This window comes from Lacerta agilis, chromosome 11 (genome assembly GCF_009819535.1).
Source record: "Lacerta agilis isolate rLacAgi1 chromosome 11, rLacAgi1.pri, whole genome shotgun sequence".
NCBI lineage: Eukaryota > Metazoa > Chordata > Lepidosauria > Squamata > Lacertidae > Lacerta > Lacerta agilis.
The window spans coordinates 35,512,189-35,534,957 of record NC_046322.1 but is presented as its reverse complement, the minus strand read 5'-3'; the positions used below and the strand labels follow the sequence as shown (position 1 = coordinate 35,534,957).

At 38.7% G+C, this 22,769-nt stretch overlaps 1 protein-coding gene across 5 annotated transcripts in view; it reads left to right on the top strand.

Moving 5' to 3' along the window:
* MCTP1 (multiple C2 and transmembrane domain containing 1) overlaps positions 1-17,651 on the top strand; it is a 170,493-nt gene extending 152,842 nt beyond the window's left edge. For all 5 annotated transcript variants that reach the window (XM_033163778.1, XM_033163776.1, XM_033163775.1 and 2 more), the window contains 4 exons: positions 13,508-13,617; positions 14,888-14,997; positions 15,913-16,010; positions 17,494-17,651. In XM_033163778.1, coding sequence (XP_033019669.1) covers positions 13,508-13,617; positions 14,888-14,997; positions 15,913-16,010; positions 17,494-17,565 — 390 coding nt within the window. In that variant the 3' untranslated portion in view covers positions 17,566-17,651. The remainder of the gene's footprint in view (positions 1-13,507; positions 13,618-14,887; positions 14,998-15,912; positions 16,011-17,493) is intronic.
* Positions 17,652-22,769: the final 5,118 nt, after the last annotated feature.

Below are 22,769 nucleotides of genomic sequence, written 5' to 3'. Positions count from 1 at the left end.
GTAATTTTTGTATCCATAGAAATAACTGTAACACCTGTAAAATGTATACACATAAGTACTTCTAATATACCCTTTGTTTAAATAAATCTTAGCTACTTAGTAATTAAGAAATTGAACCACTCTTTTTGTTACTAAGTAATCAAGAAAAGTATTTTATTGTTTTGTGTAAATTACTTAACAAGTAAAGCTAAAAATAGCATACTATCTGGAGAGGTATTTGGCAGTCTGAATCCAACAAAATGGTTCCAAAATACTTCTTGAATATAACTACCCAAGCCACGAAGATATGAATTCAGTGCTATTTATTCTTATGGGAAAACGTTTAGACTGAATATTCACAATATAATGTTCATAAGTGTCTGGGTTTATGTAACACTATAGTTCGATGCAAAGAATGTATACAGGATTATTTTGCAAAGCCTTCCTGGAGACTAGACACTGTATTTTTGGAAGAGAACCTTTACATTTGCAGAATTTTAGAAGGATAAGTTTTAGTTCTCCTCCATACACTAAACTAGACTTGTATTGCATGGATAATTGTGTATAATACACAACAAGAGTGAATTCACACATTTTAACGGTGTGTATAATACAGTTTTGAGAGAAAACAAATGTAAATTCTGCAGTGTTGATTGATGCTGACCTCTAGCTCTCATTACTTTTCTGTTTTCTCATTTGGTAAAATAGCAAAGTGAGGTCAGTGGGTCCCCTTATAGAATAAAAGTCAAAAGATTAATAAATGTGCCAAAGCCTCACTTTAATTGAAGCTGAAGCATATGTTGCAAGCATATAAAATATGTCCCAGATGTTTGGCCATGCCAAGTAACTTAGTTTTCCCCGATTACCACAAGGCAACTATTAGGCCTGTAACCTTTGGACTTGGGGGTAAATAGGGTATTACATGGCAGACAACAAGAGCACCTGTTTTCCATTCAATAAAGACCTTTGGCAAGCTTTGCCTAAACTGCACCATATGTTTTCACTTAGCAGATAGTTGGGTGATTATGAAAAGTGTCTTTCCTCAGAACTGGTATAGATATTTGCTTCTTACTCAAAACGAATGGATAACTCATTGACGGCTTCTAGAATGCCTGTGTGGGCACTCCCTGCAATAGGTTTTTAGATGAAAAGGGTTTTCTCTCTGACGGCCCCAAATAAACTGTAGATTCATAAGCAGAATAATTAACCCTTCTGTGATATATGTTTGTTAGTAGCCTATGGGGAGCTTTTAAGTGGCTGGAGAAGCGTAGCTCTGATAAATAATCTTGCCCACTCAAATGTTACTTCAATATTGATCGCATTACATTGTTTTGACTTGCTCTTCCGCTGATGTTCAAGTCATGTGCCATGTAACACTCTTATCTTGTTTGCTGTTACCCTATTTAAAACATTTTAGATATTACAGTTGAATATTCATTTGGTTAAATTCAAATCAATAGATGATAACCAGTGTCAGTCATACTCAGAGTAGATCCATGGAAATAAATTGAGTTAAGTCTGTTCATTTTGACAGGTCTACTCTGAGTATTACTAACATTGGATATCACCCAATATGTAAAACTCAATACTGCTAGACTAAGCCCCAAATGTTGCAGAATTTCAATTTCCTACATATGTAGCTACCGCTTGTTCCGCAAATTCCTCCCTCTGATCACCTATTCCAGCTGTGCCTACAGCTTGAACTAAGGGGTGTGATCAGCAATGCTAGTGCTTAGTCAGACAGTCAAATAATTTGAAACTCTAGATCACCTCATCAGTGTAAGAATATCTGTCTGCCTTGTGTGATGGCAAAGGCCATCACCTATTTGATGCCCACTGGTTGGATCTGGAATCCTTCAGAAAGGACAGGATGGAAAAAGATAACAGAAAAATTGTTTGGTTTCCATAACCCCTTGGTCCAAACAAGCTACTCTTGTAACTTTGACTTTCCCAATATGTACTTAAATTGGTGCTGGTTTTACTTGGGACAGTCAGGAATTAATCATGCCCATCTTCAAAGCCATGTCTCTTCACAAATTTTACAACCCTGTTTCTAGCGGCTGTCACTCAAATTAAAAATGTCTTGTTTCTTGTGTTAAATGCAGAATAAGCCATATTAACATTTTCTTCAAAGTGTTAATAACTAAAAGACACTCTAAGCATCACTTTTGAAAGCAGCCTTGATCTATCATAATGCAGCAATCGTTCCTGATCTCGCATTAGGGCAATTGACATCAAAAGCAGCACTGTATGGTTCTGAATTAACTTGCAGTAGCCATTCTGAGTTCAGCATTGAGAGATCACATTTGGACTTGTGTTAGTCTCTCTGGGACTGTGGGTTTGCAAACTATTGAATACATTACTCTGATTCTTGCAAGGAGCTTTCTCTTTCTCGTCAGATATAATATACATAACAGTAATCAATTTATTGAGTATTCCAAGTATAATGCAAGTCATGTTGAAGGCAGTTCTTAACTTTATTAACTGTTTAGGAACATAACTAAATTAGATTTCTCTCTTTATTAAAATGCCTCTGGATATAGGGAACTTTTACTTAAATATATAGATAAATGTTCTAAGAATGGGTTTTCAAAATAACACAATGGAAATATATTTGCTGGGAATTTCTGAATCTAAGGAGGTTATGTACTTATTTATTATAGAATTAAACATCTCAATTATTGTATGTCCAAGCTCTGGACAAGGACATTTAAAAACTATAGCCCTGGAATATTAAAGAGAATATTAAAAATGAACTGCTTGTTAAAAGTAATGCTCTGCCCATCACTAGTCACTATAATGCTTCCTTAACACACACGCAAAAAAGGTCAGTGCCAAGTTTGCCCTTGTTTGCTTCCTTTCCCATCAATAATTTTGTGTGGATAGTGATAGATTTTTAACATTGCATTCTGATACTTTTGCCAAAGGTACACATTTCCCACAGTTTCACATGTCCCCTTATCCCCCTAGTTTCAGCTCTGAAATTGAAGAAAGAAACTTTCTGATATATCAGCACAGTGGTATAGTTCGAATGTGATGCTAACCTAAATTATGGTCTATCAAAAACATGCAAGCATGTAGTGCCACTTTGCCACTTCGATCCCCTCTGGCAGTTTTGCTGCCATGCTGAACTAAGCCATGGTTTGGTTTCGGGTGAAAAGGAGTGCTTCTGTGGAATGTATTTGTTCATACCTCCTAGGAATCTTCCACTAACCAGCTCCACCCATTATATCAGAGTTTCTGGCTTGCAGATAGGCCTGAGCTTATACAGGCACACCTTGCGCTTTACAGATATTGCTCTTTACAAGGACACGGGTGCAGCTGTGGGCAGCTCAGCTGCTTCCAGGGAAAGGAAGCCTCCTGCTGCCATCACTCCTCTTCTGACCTGGCTAGGGCTAGAGCTTGGTTTCCCCACCCCACCCCTACAGCCAGCAAGCCTGGCTTAATAGACTACAGTATAGTATAGTGTAAACATAACTTTTATATGCACTGGGAAACTTTTTAAAAATGGTGCAACTCACTTTATTGCAATACTTGTTTTATTGCGGTCATGTGGAACCAAACCCGGCATATCTCCGAAGTATGCCAGTACGTTTTTCTTTTCGGAAATTAGCCATTGGCTATATAGGTGTAATTCATGCTGGTGAACAACCAAGATGTTAGAACTAATTGCCATGGAGATTAATGGGAAAGGAAAATTAGATCTGGTCTTGAGAATTTTCCTTCTGTGAAGTTTTATTTGTTTAATTGTGCTATATTCTTTGGCTTTCTTACTCTTCCAAATAGGGTCATATACTGGAAGATTAGTAACAACTGCTTCCATGCAAGCTATTTCTGTGGTGGTTCTGCATTGTGGAAAAAAGTATGCTCTGGTTATTCTTGGAAGCTACATATCTGATGACATTTTAACTGACATGGACTAATTTAATTTGTTTGGGTGTAGTATTTTTTTTTAAAAAAAAATGGTGCAACTCTGATTCCATAACGTTAATCACTCTGCCTAATAAATGGTGAGTGCCAACAGGATTGAAGCTCAGTCGAGACCACTGACAAACAAGAGGGCAAAACCATTGAAGACTGAGTACGTTCAGTAGCCACATAATATTAGAATGGCAGCAAGGAAGTTCAGAAATGGTTCTGTGACCAGCCAGGGGAGAATAGTGGAATGCCTCCTTGGTGTGAATGTCTGGTTAAAACCCTAAACAAGAGCATTCCTTTTTGTAAGAAGGATACACTGTGACATCTTGTTGTACCTCCCACTTGTTTCCTGCCTGTTTTTCTGCAAAAATATTTGTGTTGACTTAAGAAGTTTTGTTGTTATACACCTGAGAAAGAAAAAAGGGGGGATAACTTCTTAAAATGTTAGTGTTGGATTGACTTGGGGTCAAAATGGACAGCAAGAAGAGCAGTTTTTAAAAAACATGCTCATATATAAATACGTTCAAGGATGGATTATCAATGGTGCAGTTGCACCAGGGCTGATGTTTTCAAGGGGCCCCGGGCTCTGACCTTACTTTTAAGGTCTTTTTAATCAGATTAGTTTGTAATTCCTTGGTTTGGGATATGACACTTTCAGCGACTTCCACATTCTATATACAAGCAAGCACTATAGCCACCAAGGGAGGAAATAAGTCATTTCTCTGTGTTCCTTCAACCCCCTGCTGAGGGGGTATATTTTGTAGTGGCTTTTTCCATTCATTACTCGGCATTGTGGAAGTTACTCCAGAAGATACCTAATTCATATATTAATACTTCATTGGAATAATCAACAATTCTTTCTTTCTTTTTGAACAAATCAGTATAGTGTGTATGCTTACACATTTCTTTGGGGTACATCATTCCCACTATTCTTCGGAAACTCATTCTTCTAAATATATACATTTGGATATATGATTTAGAAGATGAGCTATCTAGCCCTCTTGTATGGCTGGAGCACTTTTGCGAATAAGTAGGTTACATTTATTAATCTTTTCAAGGGTTTTTCTTTTTAAGAGACTTCCCTTTTCAGTGTCACACCCTCCCCCACAAGTACATTTCTTCTGCTTTTGCCCTGTGGAAAGAAATTAGAACTGTGATTTGGTATGCTAAATTACCTGTACTAAAAACTGTAATTTGCAATATTAAGTCATCACTGTCATAGTTTTAGAGTTCTTTCCTCTTAAATCAACCAGCCCTAATTACTTTTTTATTATTAAAGATGTTCATAGTGGCAATGAAGCTAGCTGAAAGTGTTAGTAACAATAAAGTGTATTGCCCATTTAAACCTATTCCAAACAAATTGTACCCTTTTTTGCATTAAAAGTCCTTAATTTCAGTTTAAGCATTCCACTCCCTTTATCCTTTACCTTTCTAATGGTATCCAGGCATTATAATCTGATATCATGACATTGTGTCAAGTTGGAGGGGTTAGTTAGACATTGGTATGTGTATTGAGCTCAGGATAATGCTATAAAATGTGCATGAATATGCAAAGCTACTACTTGGTGATTTCCAGCAATCCCCTCTATTGGCTGCATCCCCCTTAAAAACTGTTTTTGAGGGTAGGGGGATCCTCTGAAATGAGATATAAGCAGCAGTCCTTACAGGGGATTGCTGAAAATTTGGTGCCTTGCCACTTGTGTGTGGAAGCTCTTTCTGAGCTAGTCCAAAACCATCCTTGGATACTACTAGAGCTGGACAAATATTTCAGTTTTAGTTTCTCCTAGCTTCTCACTTTTCAACTTCAGCTCACCTTTCTGCAGCAGTCTGCAATAAAGAGGGGTTCTCATGAAAAATAAGCCACTTTAGTGTCTATTTCTCCTAACTTATACCTCTTTGTATGCAATTTGCCTAATGTGAACATTTTTGCAAAGCATTTTTGACTAATGTAATATATTTCTGTATGTTACTTTCACTATTATATGCATGCTTTTACCCTAGTATATGCATTTTTGTTGCATATTACCTGGCTGTAGAACTGCATTGAATAACTCAGAAAAGGGTAATTTTGAAGTATCCCTATGTTTCAGTTTGCTTATTGTTTTGCAAAATGCAAATTAGGCAAGTTTGCCTTTACATGGGGGGTTTCTACCCCATCTGCAGATACAACCTGTTAGGAATGGGCCTGAGTGAGGAAGTTCCCAATTGTTCCTACCATGTTTCTTGTTCCTGGTTAGAACAACCCAAGGAGCAGTTGAAGGTCCCACGTAGCCTCTGCCTCTGCTACACTCGATATAACAATCAGCACTCCTCCCTTAAGACAGAAGCAGTTATTCTGTGTGCCTAAACAAATGGTAGCTTTATCCATGATAACATTGCATTCTGTATTTTTGGTGCTGCTTTTCTAATTCTTATTCTCCATTTAATAGACTGCCTATTTGTAAGATTTGTTTAATGCTTCTAAACATAGCTTCAATGTCTTCTAGCCATTTTCCCTCCTCCCCCTTCTTCTTTAGGCTCCTTTTGTATTTAGTTCATTCCTTCTCGTGCTTGTGATCTGTGTCCTTATTCCAGGCAGGGCAAACCCCTGTATTTTCTAGTCTACTGAGATCCCATTCCTGCCAAAGGAAAGGAAGAAAGAGAGGACTATTTTCCTTGTATCTCCCTTTTCTTCTATGAAAAATCTTGCAACAAAGAATACGGCTCCTTTTCCCTGTAGTGTGAAGAGATTTCAGACAAAACACTTAACCTGCATCCAATCAGGATTTGCTGCCTCTGGTTGCCAAGGGAACTTCTTTATATTCACATCATTTTAGCATAACTCAATGACTACAGTTATTTGCGGTGACTTGGTGGGAAAGCACTGCGTGTTGGTTACTTTTCCAGTGTTTTCTCTAGTGTTTTGGGTAAGCCTTGCTGGAGAATATCCATTATTTCTCCGTAACACATAGCTAACAGAAAATGGCCATTGTAAGGAAACTATATAATACACACACAAGTGAAACATGCACAGGAATATTACCCATTGTCCAGAATATATAGTGAAAGTTGTTATTCATTGCATTTTTGGTAAAGGATCAGTTTTCTAAAAACTAGTTCACCTTGAAGCTTTTTGCAGCAGTGACGAAACGATTCCTGAATCTATCCCATCTGCGGTGGGGAAGACCAAAAAGGAATGTTGCCTGTGTAATGTCAGAGATCAGTATCTGCCTCTGTTCTGAGCCATAATGAAAGTCAGTAGTGCTCTGTACAATACATATAGATAATGCATGAATACATCCAGTGGAAATCTAGTAGCCTTCCATATTAACTTCAGTATAATATGTTGTGGTTGTGTATTGAGTATTGAGTATTCTTCTGAATATCACCTGGTACATTTTGGAGAATAAGCACGTAGACTACAGAGTATTTGTATATTTATGTTTCAGGTGTGGCTTTGTTAATAACTGTTAAACTTCATCCAAAGTTGGCTAATGGGCAGAGAGAAAGCTCTCCTGTCCAGTCTCATAGCTGTCAACCTTTTCCTTTTTTTCAGGGAAATTCCCTTATTATAGCAGTGGGGAACAACAGGGAGTGTTGACAGCTATGCCCAGTCTACAGTGCCATTGTGTGATTCATCCTCATCCAAACAGCCCAAAAATCATATTAAGCCCTCCAGCTGCCCTTTGCTGCCTCTGTCAGCAGCTAGAAAAGACATTTATTAGGTATGTGGCAAGCTAGTGCCATTAATTTTCTTTGTGTAGCTAGTTAAGAGCCCATTAAATTTCACAGGTAAAGGGAATGAGGGAACATGCGCTGAATTGTGCATCTCTTTGTGGGAATGAATAGGCTGTGTATATAAATGGAAAAACGTGTTGCGTAAAATTATATGGGTCTCTGCTCATGAACAGATTTCAGATCATATTCTATTTAGGCTAAAACTGTGCATCTTACATCCCAAGGGCTTGTTCACACATTCCTGTTAACTGTTTGATAACTGCGGCAATGACTTGTATGCTTGTATGAACCAGCACAGAGTTAGATACAATTTTAACATTACTAGAAATGTTGAGCTGAAGCATTTAGCTGCTAGTCATTCCATGTAATCGGGTTACCAAGCTGGTGCTGCAACAGAATAACATGGTTGCCCCAATGAAAACTATTCAAGTAATGTGCCTGCATCTGTGAATCAGCCCTAAATGTCTGCAATCTGACAAAATGTCTGTAGCCATCTAATCTTCAGCAAACCTGCAAGCATCTTAGGGGTGTGTGTTAATAAAGTGGAAGCAAGCTACTAGGCTGGAGAAGAACACACACACACACACACACACACATTCTTTTGAGGGGTGGGGGAGGGAAGGTGCAGGAGGCTGAATATGTTCTGTCTCCCACTCCTGTTCCAAGGATCATAAAAATTTCACAACCCTCCCCCGCCCCGTTTACTTAGCATTGCTGTGCCCTAGATCTGACAATATATACCTCCAGTAGCTATAATGAAATCCATGGAAAGGAGGCACAAAGAATGGGGGGGAGGGGGGAGGAAGACATCAAATGATGGCAGCTTTTATTCCCTGCTGTTGAACTGAAAATGGGTAGATAGTTTGCAACCAAGGCTGGGGGGAAAAGCATTTAAACTTTATTTACAAGACAATAAATAATACAAAACCTACCTGCCAAATGCTGGAGATGAGTGCTGTCATTGAATTCTTATATTGTAGCTTGTGATATTTTCTTTGAGACTCACTAAAAAGAGCCATAAGTACTATTTTGGGGAAGAAAATGTTTTTATAGAGGCCCAAACAGTGCCATTGTTGCAGAAACATTGTGTGTTAGATGTGCACTCAAATTGCTTGCCTTTATCACATTTATGTGATGTATTAACTACTCCGTTTATACACGGGGATATCAAATTTGTAGATTCAGACATTGTAGAGCTGCACATCTTTGTCCTGGCCTTTGTCTGATCCACCTTGCAAGGTTGCTGCCCCAGATAGTTTACTCTGAGATCTAAATAGTGACGCGTTTAAAACACACAATAAGAGCTTATCACCCATTCCCACCACCCTTCTGAGTAATACCCCTCCCCACTCCCTCACTATATTTAAGGATCTGGTGACTTCTGTTTCAGTGTATCTGAAGAAGTGTGCATGCACACGAAAGCTCATACCAAGAACAAACTTAGTTGGTCTCTAAGGTGCTACTGGAAAGAATTTTCTATTTTGTTTCGAATAAGAGCTTAGTTTGGAACAAGGATTTCACCTCAAATCTTATCCTCCATGCATGCCAGCATTAGCAAGATGTTGTGATTTGTGGGGGTCCCAGCCTGAGCACATTCATGTCCCTTGCTAGGAGATTCCTGCATTGTAGGGGGTTGGACTAGATGGCCTTTGGGTCTCTTCCAACTCTAAGATTCTGTGATTCTATGAAATGCCAGGCTATGTGCTATGAGAACTTTTAAAAATATTTGCGTGACAATGCTGCTAGATTTTTCTTAAACACAGAGCTGACTGAAGTGCCATATCACATTAAGGAAAGTAAACTGTATTCCATTTCCAAAGACTTAATTTTCAGACATATTACTCCCTCCAGTATTGAACTCTGGTAGAGAGCAAACAGGATAGGAGGCAAAAGAGGAACCACTGAGAAACAGGTGAGATGTATTTACATACTTGGATGAACTTGTAAGGTGAAGTCTAGAAGATTTTTATTTTTTTAAAAACCCAACAGGGAGAAAAAACACACATGCCTAAAGAAATTCATGGGGGGGGGGAGTTGTTTGGTCTGTTTGAGACACAGCTTAAAATGTGCTAGAGGACACACAAATGGCTTTTTGGAGCCCCAAACAAGAGCAGTCTGGATGTAGTTGGACAGCAGCTCCTGTTAATCTGTGACATTGACCACATGGGTTGACAGGGGCTGGAGTCCCAATGATTTCTGGGATGCCACAGGTTCCTGACCCATGTGTTAGGATGTGAGGATGAACTGCAAGATTTTAGGCTGCAGATTACCAGGGAGCAAGCCCATTGAACATAGCTGGATTTACTTCTGAGTAAAGCTATATAAAGTAAAGCTGTGTAAGGTTGTGTTCTTACTATACTGTGTTATCTCAGATGTAGTTTTCCAGACTCTCTTATCATAGGATTCTTTCAGAATTAGAATAAACAAGGAAGGATTTAATCCTTGCAGCAAGATTTTGCATCTTCATAAACATGGCATTTAGAATATATCCTGCTTACAGATTTAGAAGACTGAGATCTCTGGTTGTTTACATTTCTGATTGTTTTCTTCAGCATTCTGTAGTTCCCATGGCTACAAAAGCCATTTCAAGAACTCATAGATTCCAAAGCCATGCTGATAGAATTCTGCAAATTCTGTTTCCACTGCCCCTCCACAGAAATTCTGCCTCTGGTGTGTTTTCAACATGCCTCTGGGACTAGATCTTCAAATCAAACCATGAATTAAATCTTTCCAAACAGAAGTTACACTTCATTCAGCTATAATGACGTTAATCACAGGCTAGAAATATGCATGTGACTATTACAACAGGTCCTCCAGCTCTCAGTGACATTTTTAACTCTTTGGAATGCTCTGTGTCTAAAAAAAGGCCTAGAACTTTGAGAACTACCATATCTAGTGCCGCAGCGCAGGCCAAATTCTGTCATTAAGGGGGGGAAAGGGCCTGCACTAGATGGTTTTGGTTTCTTTCAGCAGGTAGCCTTTCTGTAATATCACAAACTGCTTTTGAAAACTTTCATCCATTTCATAAGCAGTTTGCCATATGGAGAGTCTACCCCAGCCATCCAATTAGGAGCCTTGCTGGCCTCCCAGAGGAGAGGGCAAAAGTAAATAATGTGCATCACTTTTTGTTCTCACCTTTTTAATACATTAATATGTTTTGCGGGGAAATCATGACCTACTGATTTATTTATGAGTAACCGAAACAGCAGAAGATTTTTCAGAATCTTGACAAAACACCCATCTTGAAACTTGTACTGTATTGGATTTAGAATTATTTGGGTAGTATGTGGGATCAACAAAGTCTATATATTTTATTCTGCTATGTAGCATATTATACCACCTTATAAAAGTTACTGCAGAGTAGCTAAAGGAACAAATCTTTACCCCCCCCCACACACACACTGACTCCCTTTTGATTTTTGTGAATTCCAGACAAGCAACAAGATTAACCTGATATCTCTAATACTTAATTCCAATCTGCTCCCCTGGTCAAAAAAACAAACAAACCCTTGCTTTTGTTAAACTAACCACACACAAACATACAATGGAAATCAAATAGCTGTAAAACTGTTGTTTGCACTTTTACCCAGTATTTAAAAGACAATTATTTCCAGAAAGTTGGCACTTGTAACCATACAGATGATAAAATTGATTCCAGTTACAGTCCATCTTTGTTTGGACAGGAAATACCAGTAGTGTTTGAAAAATGGATTATTAAGGACTTTTGGTTCACTGAAGGTGGCTCACACAGCAGCGTACTAGGGAAAAGTGTAGCATTTCTCCAGCCCAGATTATTTTCTCTGCAAATCTTTGGAGCAGGAAATAGAAAACAGCTAATGGTTCGTGGGGCATGTGGAATTAGTTTAAGCAAACCTCAATCCTTCTCCTTCTGGCTGCCTCCTCTTTCCTATGCTGTTTTGTCTATGCTTGCCTCAGAATATGTCAACAAATTTCATTTAAGCTCCAAAGAGGAGTGAGCAGTGGGAATGCAGGCAGTATAGTGGTCCTTTCCATTAAGGGGGGAAATTTAGAACAGATGTGCATTCAAGAAGGTACAAGTTGGTCTTGTTAAAATATTTGTAAAGAAAAATAGCTTCAGGATCTTCCAAATAAATCTCTATTGAGCTCTAGAGATATAAGAAAGGGGTATGGTTTTTGTTATTCTGATAGCATTCTTTCCACACAATACTTGATAATGAATCAAGATACGCTTAGATCTGGGAATCTAAACTGAAGAGGCATAAGGAACAGAAAACAGTTGTGATTTGAGGCTGGATTATTGTTTACTTAGTAGTTAATGAACAGAATAATTGTTTCATGGTCCTCTTATATGATCATATTTGCTGGAAAGAATGCTGCAGCAGCAAAATGACTAATTAAAATAAAATCCTATATATCCTAGAGGTCTACAGCTATGGCTACAACTACCCAACCATGCTTACTGTATGTAGGATACCTGGATGAGGTTTTCTTTTAGGAGATAAACACTTAGGAAATATCAGGGTATCGTTTGATGTATGTTATCCAAGTGGCGTGGATAAGTAAGAACAGGGTTTTGGGGCTAATGTTTTCACAGGGAGCAAGGGGAACACAGTGACCCTTGCAAAGTTGTTGTTTTTAAATGCATTGTCATTTCTAAGCATGAATGGCATCCAAATGTATATTTAATCATTACAATTAGTTCAGTAATATTTGGGTACTTAAATGCTATCTGATGATTCATTCTTCCAGTTCAATTTCTAAAGAACAATAGTACAAAAAATTGAAGCCAATAATTTTTTTTTGTAATGTAGCTTTTATTCATTTTCATCTTTAAACTGTTTAACATGGTTGCATTGAGATTGGTCTCTGAACATTTTTAAAGTTTGCATGTTGTTGTGTGTTTAAAGCATGCTGTGCATTTCTAAAGCTTTTATCATCCCAGCTAATGATTTGGCTCCATATTTTGGACATAGAGTTGTGAAGTTGGGGAAGAAGGAGAGAGGAACAGGAGGAGCTCAAGCTTCTCCTCCCCAAAACCCCAAACACCTATCCAATCCTGCTCATGACATCCATGGACCTTTAACAAATATTAATATGTTTTAGGCTTCATTGGAATGTCAGTTGATATAGTAAGGCATATCATAGGTCAATGGTGAAAGTCAATTAGTCTTATTAGTCTCAGTTTGCCAAATCAGTCATTTTGTACCATGAGTCCACATTCTAGTTTATTGGCCAATTATGTTTGCCCATTTGGCATCATGGCAAACCATGTTTTGTCTGCACTGAGCCATTGTGCATCGAGTACTGAAGTTAATTTATCTCCGAAATGTGTACTTTTACTTCCCTATGATTAAGAACAACATACCACTGCTCTTTTCTAATACAGTGGGGGGAAAGCACAGAAACTTTGCCGAACCCTGGAAAATTGAAGTGCTTGTCCTTAGAATCTAGGTGTGTCTGGTTTCTTACTTCACCAAAGAAGCTTTTATTATCTTGAAATGTAGATATACCGTACTCCTGTCAGCAGCAGAAAATGCATTTCAGAAATGTGAGCTGGTAATATACTGATACTTATCTCTTACCAAAGTGCACAGGATATGAAATTGGCATCCTCAACATATAATAATAATAATACACCAAGTTGCTGAATTATTGGAACATATATCTAAGAAACTGATACAGTGACAGATGAAGGTAGCCACTATTGCATACTCGTTTTATATGCCCTCTGTGCACACAGTTCAAAGTACAGGAAAATAACCAATTGCACAATGTGTGTGTGATAGATACACACACACTTTACTTTTAATGGTGGCTTCCATGTGTTTCTAGGGGAAACTGTAATATTTCCAGTATGACCAGCAAAACTTGCCTTTGATTGCTGATTTGGCCTCTTTCTCATAATCCTTAGGACAGTGAAAAGAAAGGATTTATGAATAAGCTCTATGCCATCCAGGAAGTATGTGTCAGTGTCCAGAACATCCTTGATGAAGTGGCTTCCTTTGGAGAAAGAATAAAGAAGTGAGTGTTGACACACTGGTGCTCAGTTGCTCTCAGGTGGTGTTCACATGCCTATGTTTCCCCAAGGAAGTTGTGAAATGTTACCTGTTTTAATTTAGACCAAAAAAAAACATTGTTATGATGTATTTCAAAATAACATTATACAGTACATGTTTTGCCACTGTTTGTAATTTTTATCGGGATTTTACAAAAATATGTAGTATAGAACAGAAATAGCAGTGCATCTCTGAAGGAAGAAATAATTCTGAGTCATAGTTCATAGGCTTAACACTTCGTGACAAGAGAGACCACGCAGATGGCCAAGTTGCCCCTGACACTCTTGAGAATAACTGGGACTCAGTATCATCCTGTCAAATGGCAAGAGTAGCCTACATTAGGTGCTGACGTGGGGCAAACAAGTTTTTAGTATGGGCTCTTGGGCAACAGAAAAACTTCAGCGCAAGAGCCTGAGAAGGTGGGGTGGGTAGAATCAAAAGGATTTCAGAGACTTACAACCATTCCTAAAGAACTCACTTGAAAGCAACACTGACTGATTTCAATGAAAATGGGTGTGTTTAAAAATCACAGCTGTGTGCAAGGGCAGCAGGTCGTGTTTTGTCTCTCCTGCCTCTCCCGCGGCACCACCATCAGCACCTGTTTGGGGCAGGATCTCAGCAAGCTCTGAGCGGTGAGAAGTTTTAGGGGTTCCAGCGTGTGCCCTGTGTTGTTTTTATTGGAATGAAGGTAACTGGAGACTTCTGGCATTTATGTGAAATCAGGATTTATTTATACAGAAACAGCATAAGATGGAAGGTTCATTGATCCTACTCTGCCATTTGGTTCTGAGGGGGCTCCCGAATTCCATAGCACTGGGTTTTTCATAGAGAGCAAGTCTTGCATTTCAGACTCTGTTCCAAGGCTACAAGTCTACTGTTGTCTTTGACATGGAGAGGTTCCTTGAGGAGATCACCTTTAATGGGAGACATAGCAAGATCACCTCTACTTCACCATTTCTTTAGTTATGCAAAGGGACATTTTCTCAACTAAAGGGAATCTGCCAGGCTAAATTTGTCCAATCAGTCTGACCTCTTCAGTAGTCTCTCTTTCTGCAGAATACAACCTTGCAACTATTTTTAAAAACCGAAGGGTCCCAGAGTATTTTATTCCCCTTCCTCATTTCATTTCATTACAATACCATGTTCAGTTTGACAGTGTGTCAAATTGCTATGAAGTTGGTAGGAAGGGATGGGAGGAGACAACATGCCTTACATCTGTTAATTTTTTCGTTCAGTACATTCAATTGGACTGTTCCGTTCTTGAGCTGGCTGGCAATCGTTGCCCTCTGTGTGTTCACAGTCATCCTGTATTTCACTCCACTGAGATACATTGTCCTTGTCTGGGGTAAGTAAAGCCTTTCTTTCCCCTCCAAACCTGTCTATGCCACATAGAACAAACTGTTTATAAGGGATGAGTTATATTGTCAGTAGTTTTCTGTATTTATGATCATGAAGCTACTACATGATGGAAACAGACAGGTTAGTTAGAAATCACAACTGTGTAAAGATTTAGACTCACCTGCAAAACACATTTTTCTTGCCCAGCATCTTAGACTTAATCATGCTATAAACATGTATCCATGAGGATTCTTCATATATCAAACTGTAGCTTTGTCTAGATATAACTCTGATTTATTTTCACCACTTATATAAAAATAGTGGCATTTCAATTTATATAGCACATTTAGGACAATATGCTTTTGTTTAGCCTTTTATCAAGTGGAAATATATAGAGGCAGTTCCTATGAACTAGCAATGAGAGGTCACCTTTAAATGAACAGAAAAAGATACATGTATATTACACAGGCTGCTTCAGACATTTTTTAAAGTGTGCATTTGTGTGTATTTTAGAGCAGGAATAGTCTACATTGTGCCCTCTAGATGTTATTGGACTGCAATTTCTGCCATCCCTGACCATTGACCATGCTTACTGGCCATGATGGGAGTCCAAAAGCATCTTAAGGACACCATGTTGGCTAGTCTTGCTTTAAAGTAACCAGCAGTGGCATGTGGTGAGTGAGAGTTAGAAGGTGTTTCCATTAAACACTAAACTTGAGAGGCCTTTAGTAAAAAATGTTCGTTTGATTTACTGGTCGGGACCAGAAGGGAAAATCAAAATTCCCTCTGCCCCAAGGAGGAAAGGAAGAAAAGTGAGAATAATAGGAGCACTTGGCAAGAATGGGCGTGTAGCCAATTGTGTCTTAATATCATTGTAAGAGCCACTGGACAATATATTAATATGATTTATCACTTTATTTAGGGATCAATAAATTTACAAAGAAGCTCCGAAGTCCATATGCAATCGATAACAATGAAGTACTTGATTTCCTTTCCAGAGTTCCTTCAGATGTGCAACTGGTATGCAGTGCATTTGACTTTGATCTTAAACTCATTAATTACCATTATCAGGCAGTGTTAATTTTATGTGTACTTTCACATGATGCTAAAGTTTCACATTTTGGCAATTTTTTATGTAATACGTTCAGTTACAGTTCTGGCAGACATTATTCATTATATATACACAGTGGTACCTCGGGTTACATACGCTTCAGGTTACATACTCTGCTAACCCAGAAATAACACTTCAGGTTAAGAACTTTGCTTCAGGATAAAAACAGAAATCGTGCTCTGGCGGCGCAGCGGCAGCGGTGGTGCTTCAGGTTAACAACAGTTTCAGGTTAAGAACAGACCTCCGGAATGAATTAAGTACATAACCAGAGGTACCACTGTACAAGGAAACATCTCAAAAGCTTCCATTCATTATTTAATGTCTATGGATTTTGTAATAGGTATGGGTTTCTTTTGCGGGAATTTTATAGGATTTTTTTTTTAATTTAAAACTAGTTCTGCATTCCAAATAGGCCTATGTATTCTGCATTCCAAAGAGGCCTGCTGTTTGGGGGTGGTGGCAGCAAAGCATCCCATTTGGCATGCCCCTGTGCCAAATATAGAGACAATGTAGTGCCAGGCTGTTTTGCCAGACACTCCTCTCTTCAACCATGCATAGCCTGGGGTAGCAAACAGGAACATGAAAGCAGAAGGTACCAGCTTATAAGCATGAGCAGAAAACTTTGCCCAGTGTTTCATAGCAGCAAGATGGCCATGTGGAATTGTCGCCACCATTCGCTGATGGTGGAAATTATTCTTGAACAGTCCGTTGCATGATGGGGACATTTTCAAAAATGTAAGGCTGTTGCACACTCTGCACATAAAATCATATTTGCAGAGGTGTGTGTTGTCTGTTTATATAAAACATTTTCTTTGCTATGAATATTTTCATTAACTGAGGGTTGAATTTGAACCTGCTTTAAATAGCTGAAACATCAATAGAAAGACACCTGGATACCTGCAGCTTTAAAGTTCCTGACAAGGTCGGCCACGTTATTTTGAGGATGTCATTATACAACTGGGAGCTCTCTGTTGGTATAGCATGAGACTCTTAATCTCAGGGTCATGGGTTTGAGCCCCATGTTGGGCAAAAGGTTTTTCCACTGCAGGGGGTTGGATTAGATTACCCTTGGGGTCCCTTCCAACTCTACAATTCTATGATTCTGTAAAGAAGTTTATAAAGTAGGTACTGTTCATTTTAAAAGTCATATCCCGTGGGGGAGACTTCACTGAAGTTTCTGCCACCATACTGCATTATTTCCTGGCATTACTTTCCTTGTGTTGCTTTTCCTCCTAGCAATACATTAAAGTATTTGACCTTTGGGTGCAGGGCTCAAATAGCTTGTAGGTGTGATAGCAAGAATACTTCCTTACTCCTTTGCATGGATATTTTTAAAAAAATCTTGTGGTTGTGTTGAGTTGAAATTTCTCTCTTAACTTTGTGTTTAAACAGGTGCAGTACCAAGAACTGAAACATGATCCTACCCACAGTCCAAGTAAGAGGAAGAAAAACAACCCTGGCTAGCCAAATCCATGTGCTGAGGAGACCATCATCTGTTCAAGGGGAAAATAAAACTTAAAAGCTCTAGACCTAAGGAGCATTTCCTCTCTTAAGCTTTATTTATTTTGCCTTTTATTCATAATGGGAAAATTTTATAAATACTGTACAAAGGGATTTATCAGTGAAATTGCACTTGAAGTTGGACAGAGTTATGACGAAGGCTTCAAATTTAGTTTAAGCTGAAGTTTTGTTGGAGTCCATTTATAGCATGAATGTGAAATGGTAAGTGAAATGATAGGCACACATGACTGGATAAGCAAAAGATACATTTTTAAACTCATGCTCTGGTTAATTTTTAAAAGCTAACAGAGGATTTATGCATGACCCATCCTTTTATCCAAAGAAGATCACTCTTTTTTATATTTTATACATTTTGCCAGAAGAACAGAGCAAAGGCACTTGTTTGTGTGTTTCATCCAAAAGAAATAAAACTGAAATTAGACCCTTCTGCAAATAATCAAACTGACTAGGGCTTGCCTAAAAAGCAAGCTATATATACACTAAATGCAAATGTCTTACTGGATCTCCAAAGATTTAAAGATGTTCTTAACACTTTTATCATTCCACCACAAGACTTTGAAAAAATATATATCTGTATCTAAAATACTGCCAGGTTTATAACGGATTGCATCTTTAACTTTTTATATTGCCACTAATCTTGATTTGTACTTACTTAGCCTAGTGAAGAACCTGCATATTGTTCAGTAGTGAAAGAAATATTATCAGATTAAAACCATATTGCTTCAGGTGTCAGGCTGTGAACACCTTTTGTGCACATATAGTATGTCAATACTAAAATCTGTTTGCTTCCTAATCAAAAGGCCATTTTAAAAGGCTTTACAGCATAGCACTTGACCTATTACTGTGGCAAATGAAAAAGAAACAATGTGGGCTGAATTTATATACCTGTTTTGTTTCTTCATTTGATTCACCTAATCAGTCCTCCTGATAGTTAAGTGCCCTGTTGCGTGGAAAGCATTTTTTAAATTGTGGCAGATGGGAATATGGTTTACATTTCAAAACATTGCCATTGCATAATGAGTGGCTAGGAATACCTTAAACTTATATCCTTAAACTGTGACTAGTGGAGCTCTTGAGTTGAGTCTGTACACCTAAGGACCTTATCATATAGTCCTTACAGAAAACCTGCAGAGGATGTCAAAAGGACCAATTAAGAACTAATGGATTTGTGCCCTCAGGGGGGAAAGAGATTCCACACTCTTCATTACAGAACATTCAGTCTGCGTGGTGGTTGCTTACCAGATTCTATTGCACTACTTACTGTTAAAATAGTACTTTTTTTGAGAGAGAAATATTCAATAGTATATGCACAGGAAAATGTATATACATTAATTTACATCTAAAAGTATTCTTAAACTACATTTCTCATGAAAGCTGATTTTGAAAATTATTTTTATCTTAGAGATGTGTTGCTGTTTCTTACAAAAGAACTATTTTGAAATTGCCTATTTATACAACATGCTTGAAAGAATGCCAAACAAGTTATGTATCTGCAGGGAAGACTTGACCCGAACATGTTCTGGTTATGTAGCCAGGTGATTGTGACTTATTCAATATGCACATGTATGCAGGACGTGTCTCTGTTTATTGCTGATGAACAAATATGCCATTAATGAAGTCAGCCTATTGAATCGTATGTATTAATGTTGATAATTTATTTTGGTCTGGAATATTTTGTTCACAGTGAAAACCTGTTACATACTACATGAAGACTTTTCTCTTTATTTCTTTACTTACTATTATCTATCATTCTGTGGGCTTTTTCCCCCCTGTAAAAAATGCTGACCTAACTTATTTATGCCATTAAACTCATATGACAAATGACTGATTTACTGTGTGAAACATTATGGGATAAAGAATAAAGAGTTAATATACTCCCCACTATCCCATGCTGAGGAAGAGCAAATATCCACAATTTGCATAACGGTATTCATGTGAAAGCATCTATAATGACCACTTTGGATTAGGGCCAGCAATTAATAGTAATACAGTATTGGTGACTGCTTAGAGAAGTTATTTTCTCTCCAAAAGTAATACATGCACTTGGAATTGCTGCATTTGAACCTCCCAACACCCCATCTGAGCTCTTTACCTGCAGGGGACTGTTGCCTTTTGCTTTCTGCAATGGTCAACCAGATCATAGAACCATAGAAAAGTTGGAAGTCCAACCCCCTGCAATGCAGGGACAACCCTAGGAAGCCCACAAGGATGACATAAAGACTGCAGACCTCTCCTGGTGTATGTTCAGTGGCACGCTGATTACTGAGATTCCAATCAGCTACCATTAATAGCCATTAGAGCTTATCTCCCATGAGTTTGTCTGATCCCCTTTTGAAGCCATCTAAACTCATGTCAGTACATTATGTAAATGAATTGCATGATGTGTGCAAAAGTGCCATTTGTCTGTCCTGAATATACGGTTAATCAATCAGTTTCATTGAATGATTCCAAGTCCTAATAGTGTAGTGTAGTGTAGTGGTTAAGAGCAGTAGACACGTAATCTGGTGAACTGGGTTCGCGTCTCCGCTCCTCCACATGCAGCTGCTGGGTGACCTTGGGCTAGTCACACTTCTCTGAAGTCTCTCAACCCCACTCACCTCACAGAGTGTTTGTTGTGGGGGAGGAAGGGAAAGGAGAATGTTAGATGCTTTGAGACTCCTTCGGGTAGTGATAAAGCGGTATATCAAATCCAAACTACTACTACTACTTCTAATAACGGGAGGGATAAAACCTTGTCTCCTCATTTTCTCCAAAACATGCATTTTTTTTATTAGCTTCATTCCTGTTCTCCATTTGTTATATGGATGTTCCATCCATGTAGTAATTTTATTTTCCCTTTCTGTACTTCCCCAGATCTTTTTAAGAAGGGGTTACCCAAACTGCACATGGTATTCCAAATGTAGACTACTCCATAAATTCATATAGAATTCAGGTGTGTGCCAAATACATATTCTGTGCTGCGTAATCATGAGACTCAGCAGTATCTTTTCATAGCACCAGGCAGAGTATCACAGCTGGAATTCAGCTGCTGAATGAGTATATAAACCATGTTTTTCCTGCCTGAGAACTTTCTTTGCCTTTCCACAAATTTATCAAGGGTTACTGCTAAGTTTACAAGCTTAGAATCCATGTAAGAGAGTTTGCATGAAATAATTAGTACCAAATTTTTCATATTTCTGTTAGTGACTTGTCTGTAAGCTGTTGATGTTCTCCTTTGGAAAGGAAACTTCTTTGGGGAATAACCCTGCCTTAAGCGTCAAGTGTTTCAAGATGCTCTGTGTGATAAAATTAATTCTGGAGTAAGCATCGACACCTGTTAGCGTCCTTATTTTGATAACTCACCTCAGGCATTTTTTAAAAAGGCATTTGCTTTCAGAAGCACATAAAGCTGCTTGGTAGTATAATAACATTTGCTATAAACAATTTTAAATCCATTGAGAGAAACAAAAGAAATTTGCAAAATGTTTAGGTTTTCTATCTACTGTTAAAATCCATTCATAACTGTAATTTTCAAATATTACTTAGGGAGGGAAATGTTCATTTTTGACAGTAGATGTTTCATGAATTACTGTTTGAAATGCAATAAGAGAGTGAGATGGAAATAGTATTTTGGGTGTTTGTGTTTTTCTTTAATCCAGTAGAGTGGAAATCAGGTCACACTTTAAAGTCACATTTTCCACAGTTCGGTCTGAAGTGATCCTTTGAGCCTGAGGTTTATGTACTTTTACTTGGAAGTATTTCCCATCAAGTTCAATAGAATTTTCATCCAAATAAGTGTGTATAGGAGTACAGCCTTGATGCAGTCTTACGTTTGCACAGCTTCAGACATCGGAGCTTTAAAGTGCAAGCAACTACAAAATTCTGAGCTTGGTACCCTGAGCAGACCTACAAGTTGAAACAGTGAACAAAATGAAAAAGCAACCATTTTAAACTAGTGACTAGGAATATTTGGCTAGGTCTGCAGTTTGTGGAACAGAGAGTGCACTCCATTCAGAGATTTGACAGGAACCATGCCCGTCAGAGTGGCTGCAATCTGCTCCCTCTACTTAACGGGAAGCAGAATATGGAGATGCGCCTCATCATAGCATGACTCCACATTGTCACCATGCCACCCCTGTGCGGTTCTGCTAAGTGTTTTGTGATGTGTCAAATCAAGCTTCCCTCCAGACATTACGGACTATTTGTTTTATTTATTTGCCGCTTTTTACGCCCAAGTGTCTCAAAACAAGTTATATTGTAGAAAGAACAAGGGACATTAAAACCTAATTTAAAAACAAGATAGAAAATGCCCATGTGTTATATATGACATCCTACATACCACACCGCTTAAAAGGAGGGCACAAAAAGAGTCCACAGACATAACTGGTTACTCTCCCAATTAAAGACCAAGGGACTGAGTAAATAGAAATGCTTTTGCCTGGTGTCTAAAAACAGACAACAATGGTGCCAGGTGCTCCACAAATTGGGGGGGGGGGAGAGAAAGAGGAGGAGGAATGTAGATCTGGCTGAGTAGGTGGTGAAACTCGCCTTCTCCACTGATGGTCCCAGCTGCCACACCCAGCAAAGCCTCCAGCTGGGGCCTACTTCAAGCTGACAAGCCTGACATAGCAGTCAATCGGTTCAGGGGGTGGGGTAATAATGAAGCCAGTGTTCTCATACATTCTCAGGCAGGAGGGGGGAAGAGGAGGAGGAATGTAGCAGCAAGAATATCAGGACTGGCTAGGTAAGTGGACCAACAAAGATTCCATTTCCCTCCATTGCTGACCCTTGGCTATGCTGGCTGGGGCAGATGCAGGCAAAGTATTGGGAGGGCACCAGGCTGAGGAAGCATTCATCAAACTATTCAAGGTTCTTGTGCACCTCCAGGTGGTGGTTGAAGGAGGAAACTACTAGATGTTTTAAGGTGATATGCACTGCAGGTGGGCAGGTCTCGGCTTGCCATTAATGGATGGGTGCTTTGCAGCACATCTGAAACAGTGGCAGAATTGGGCAGGGAAGAGAATTAAGCAGAAGATCTTAGAGGACCACTTCCCCACTCGACAATGTCAAACTTTCTGAGTAACCGGTAGTCTCTTCCCACCCCTGTTCTCTCTCACACACCACACACTGTCTTGAGAGCTTCCTGTAATGATTATGAACGTAACATA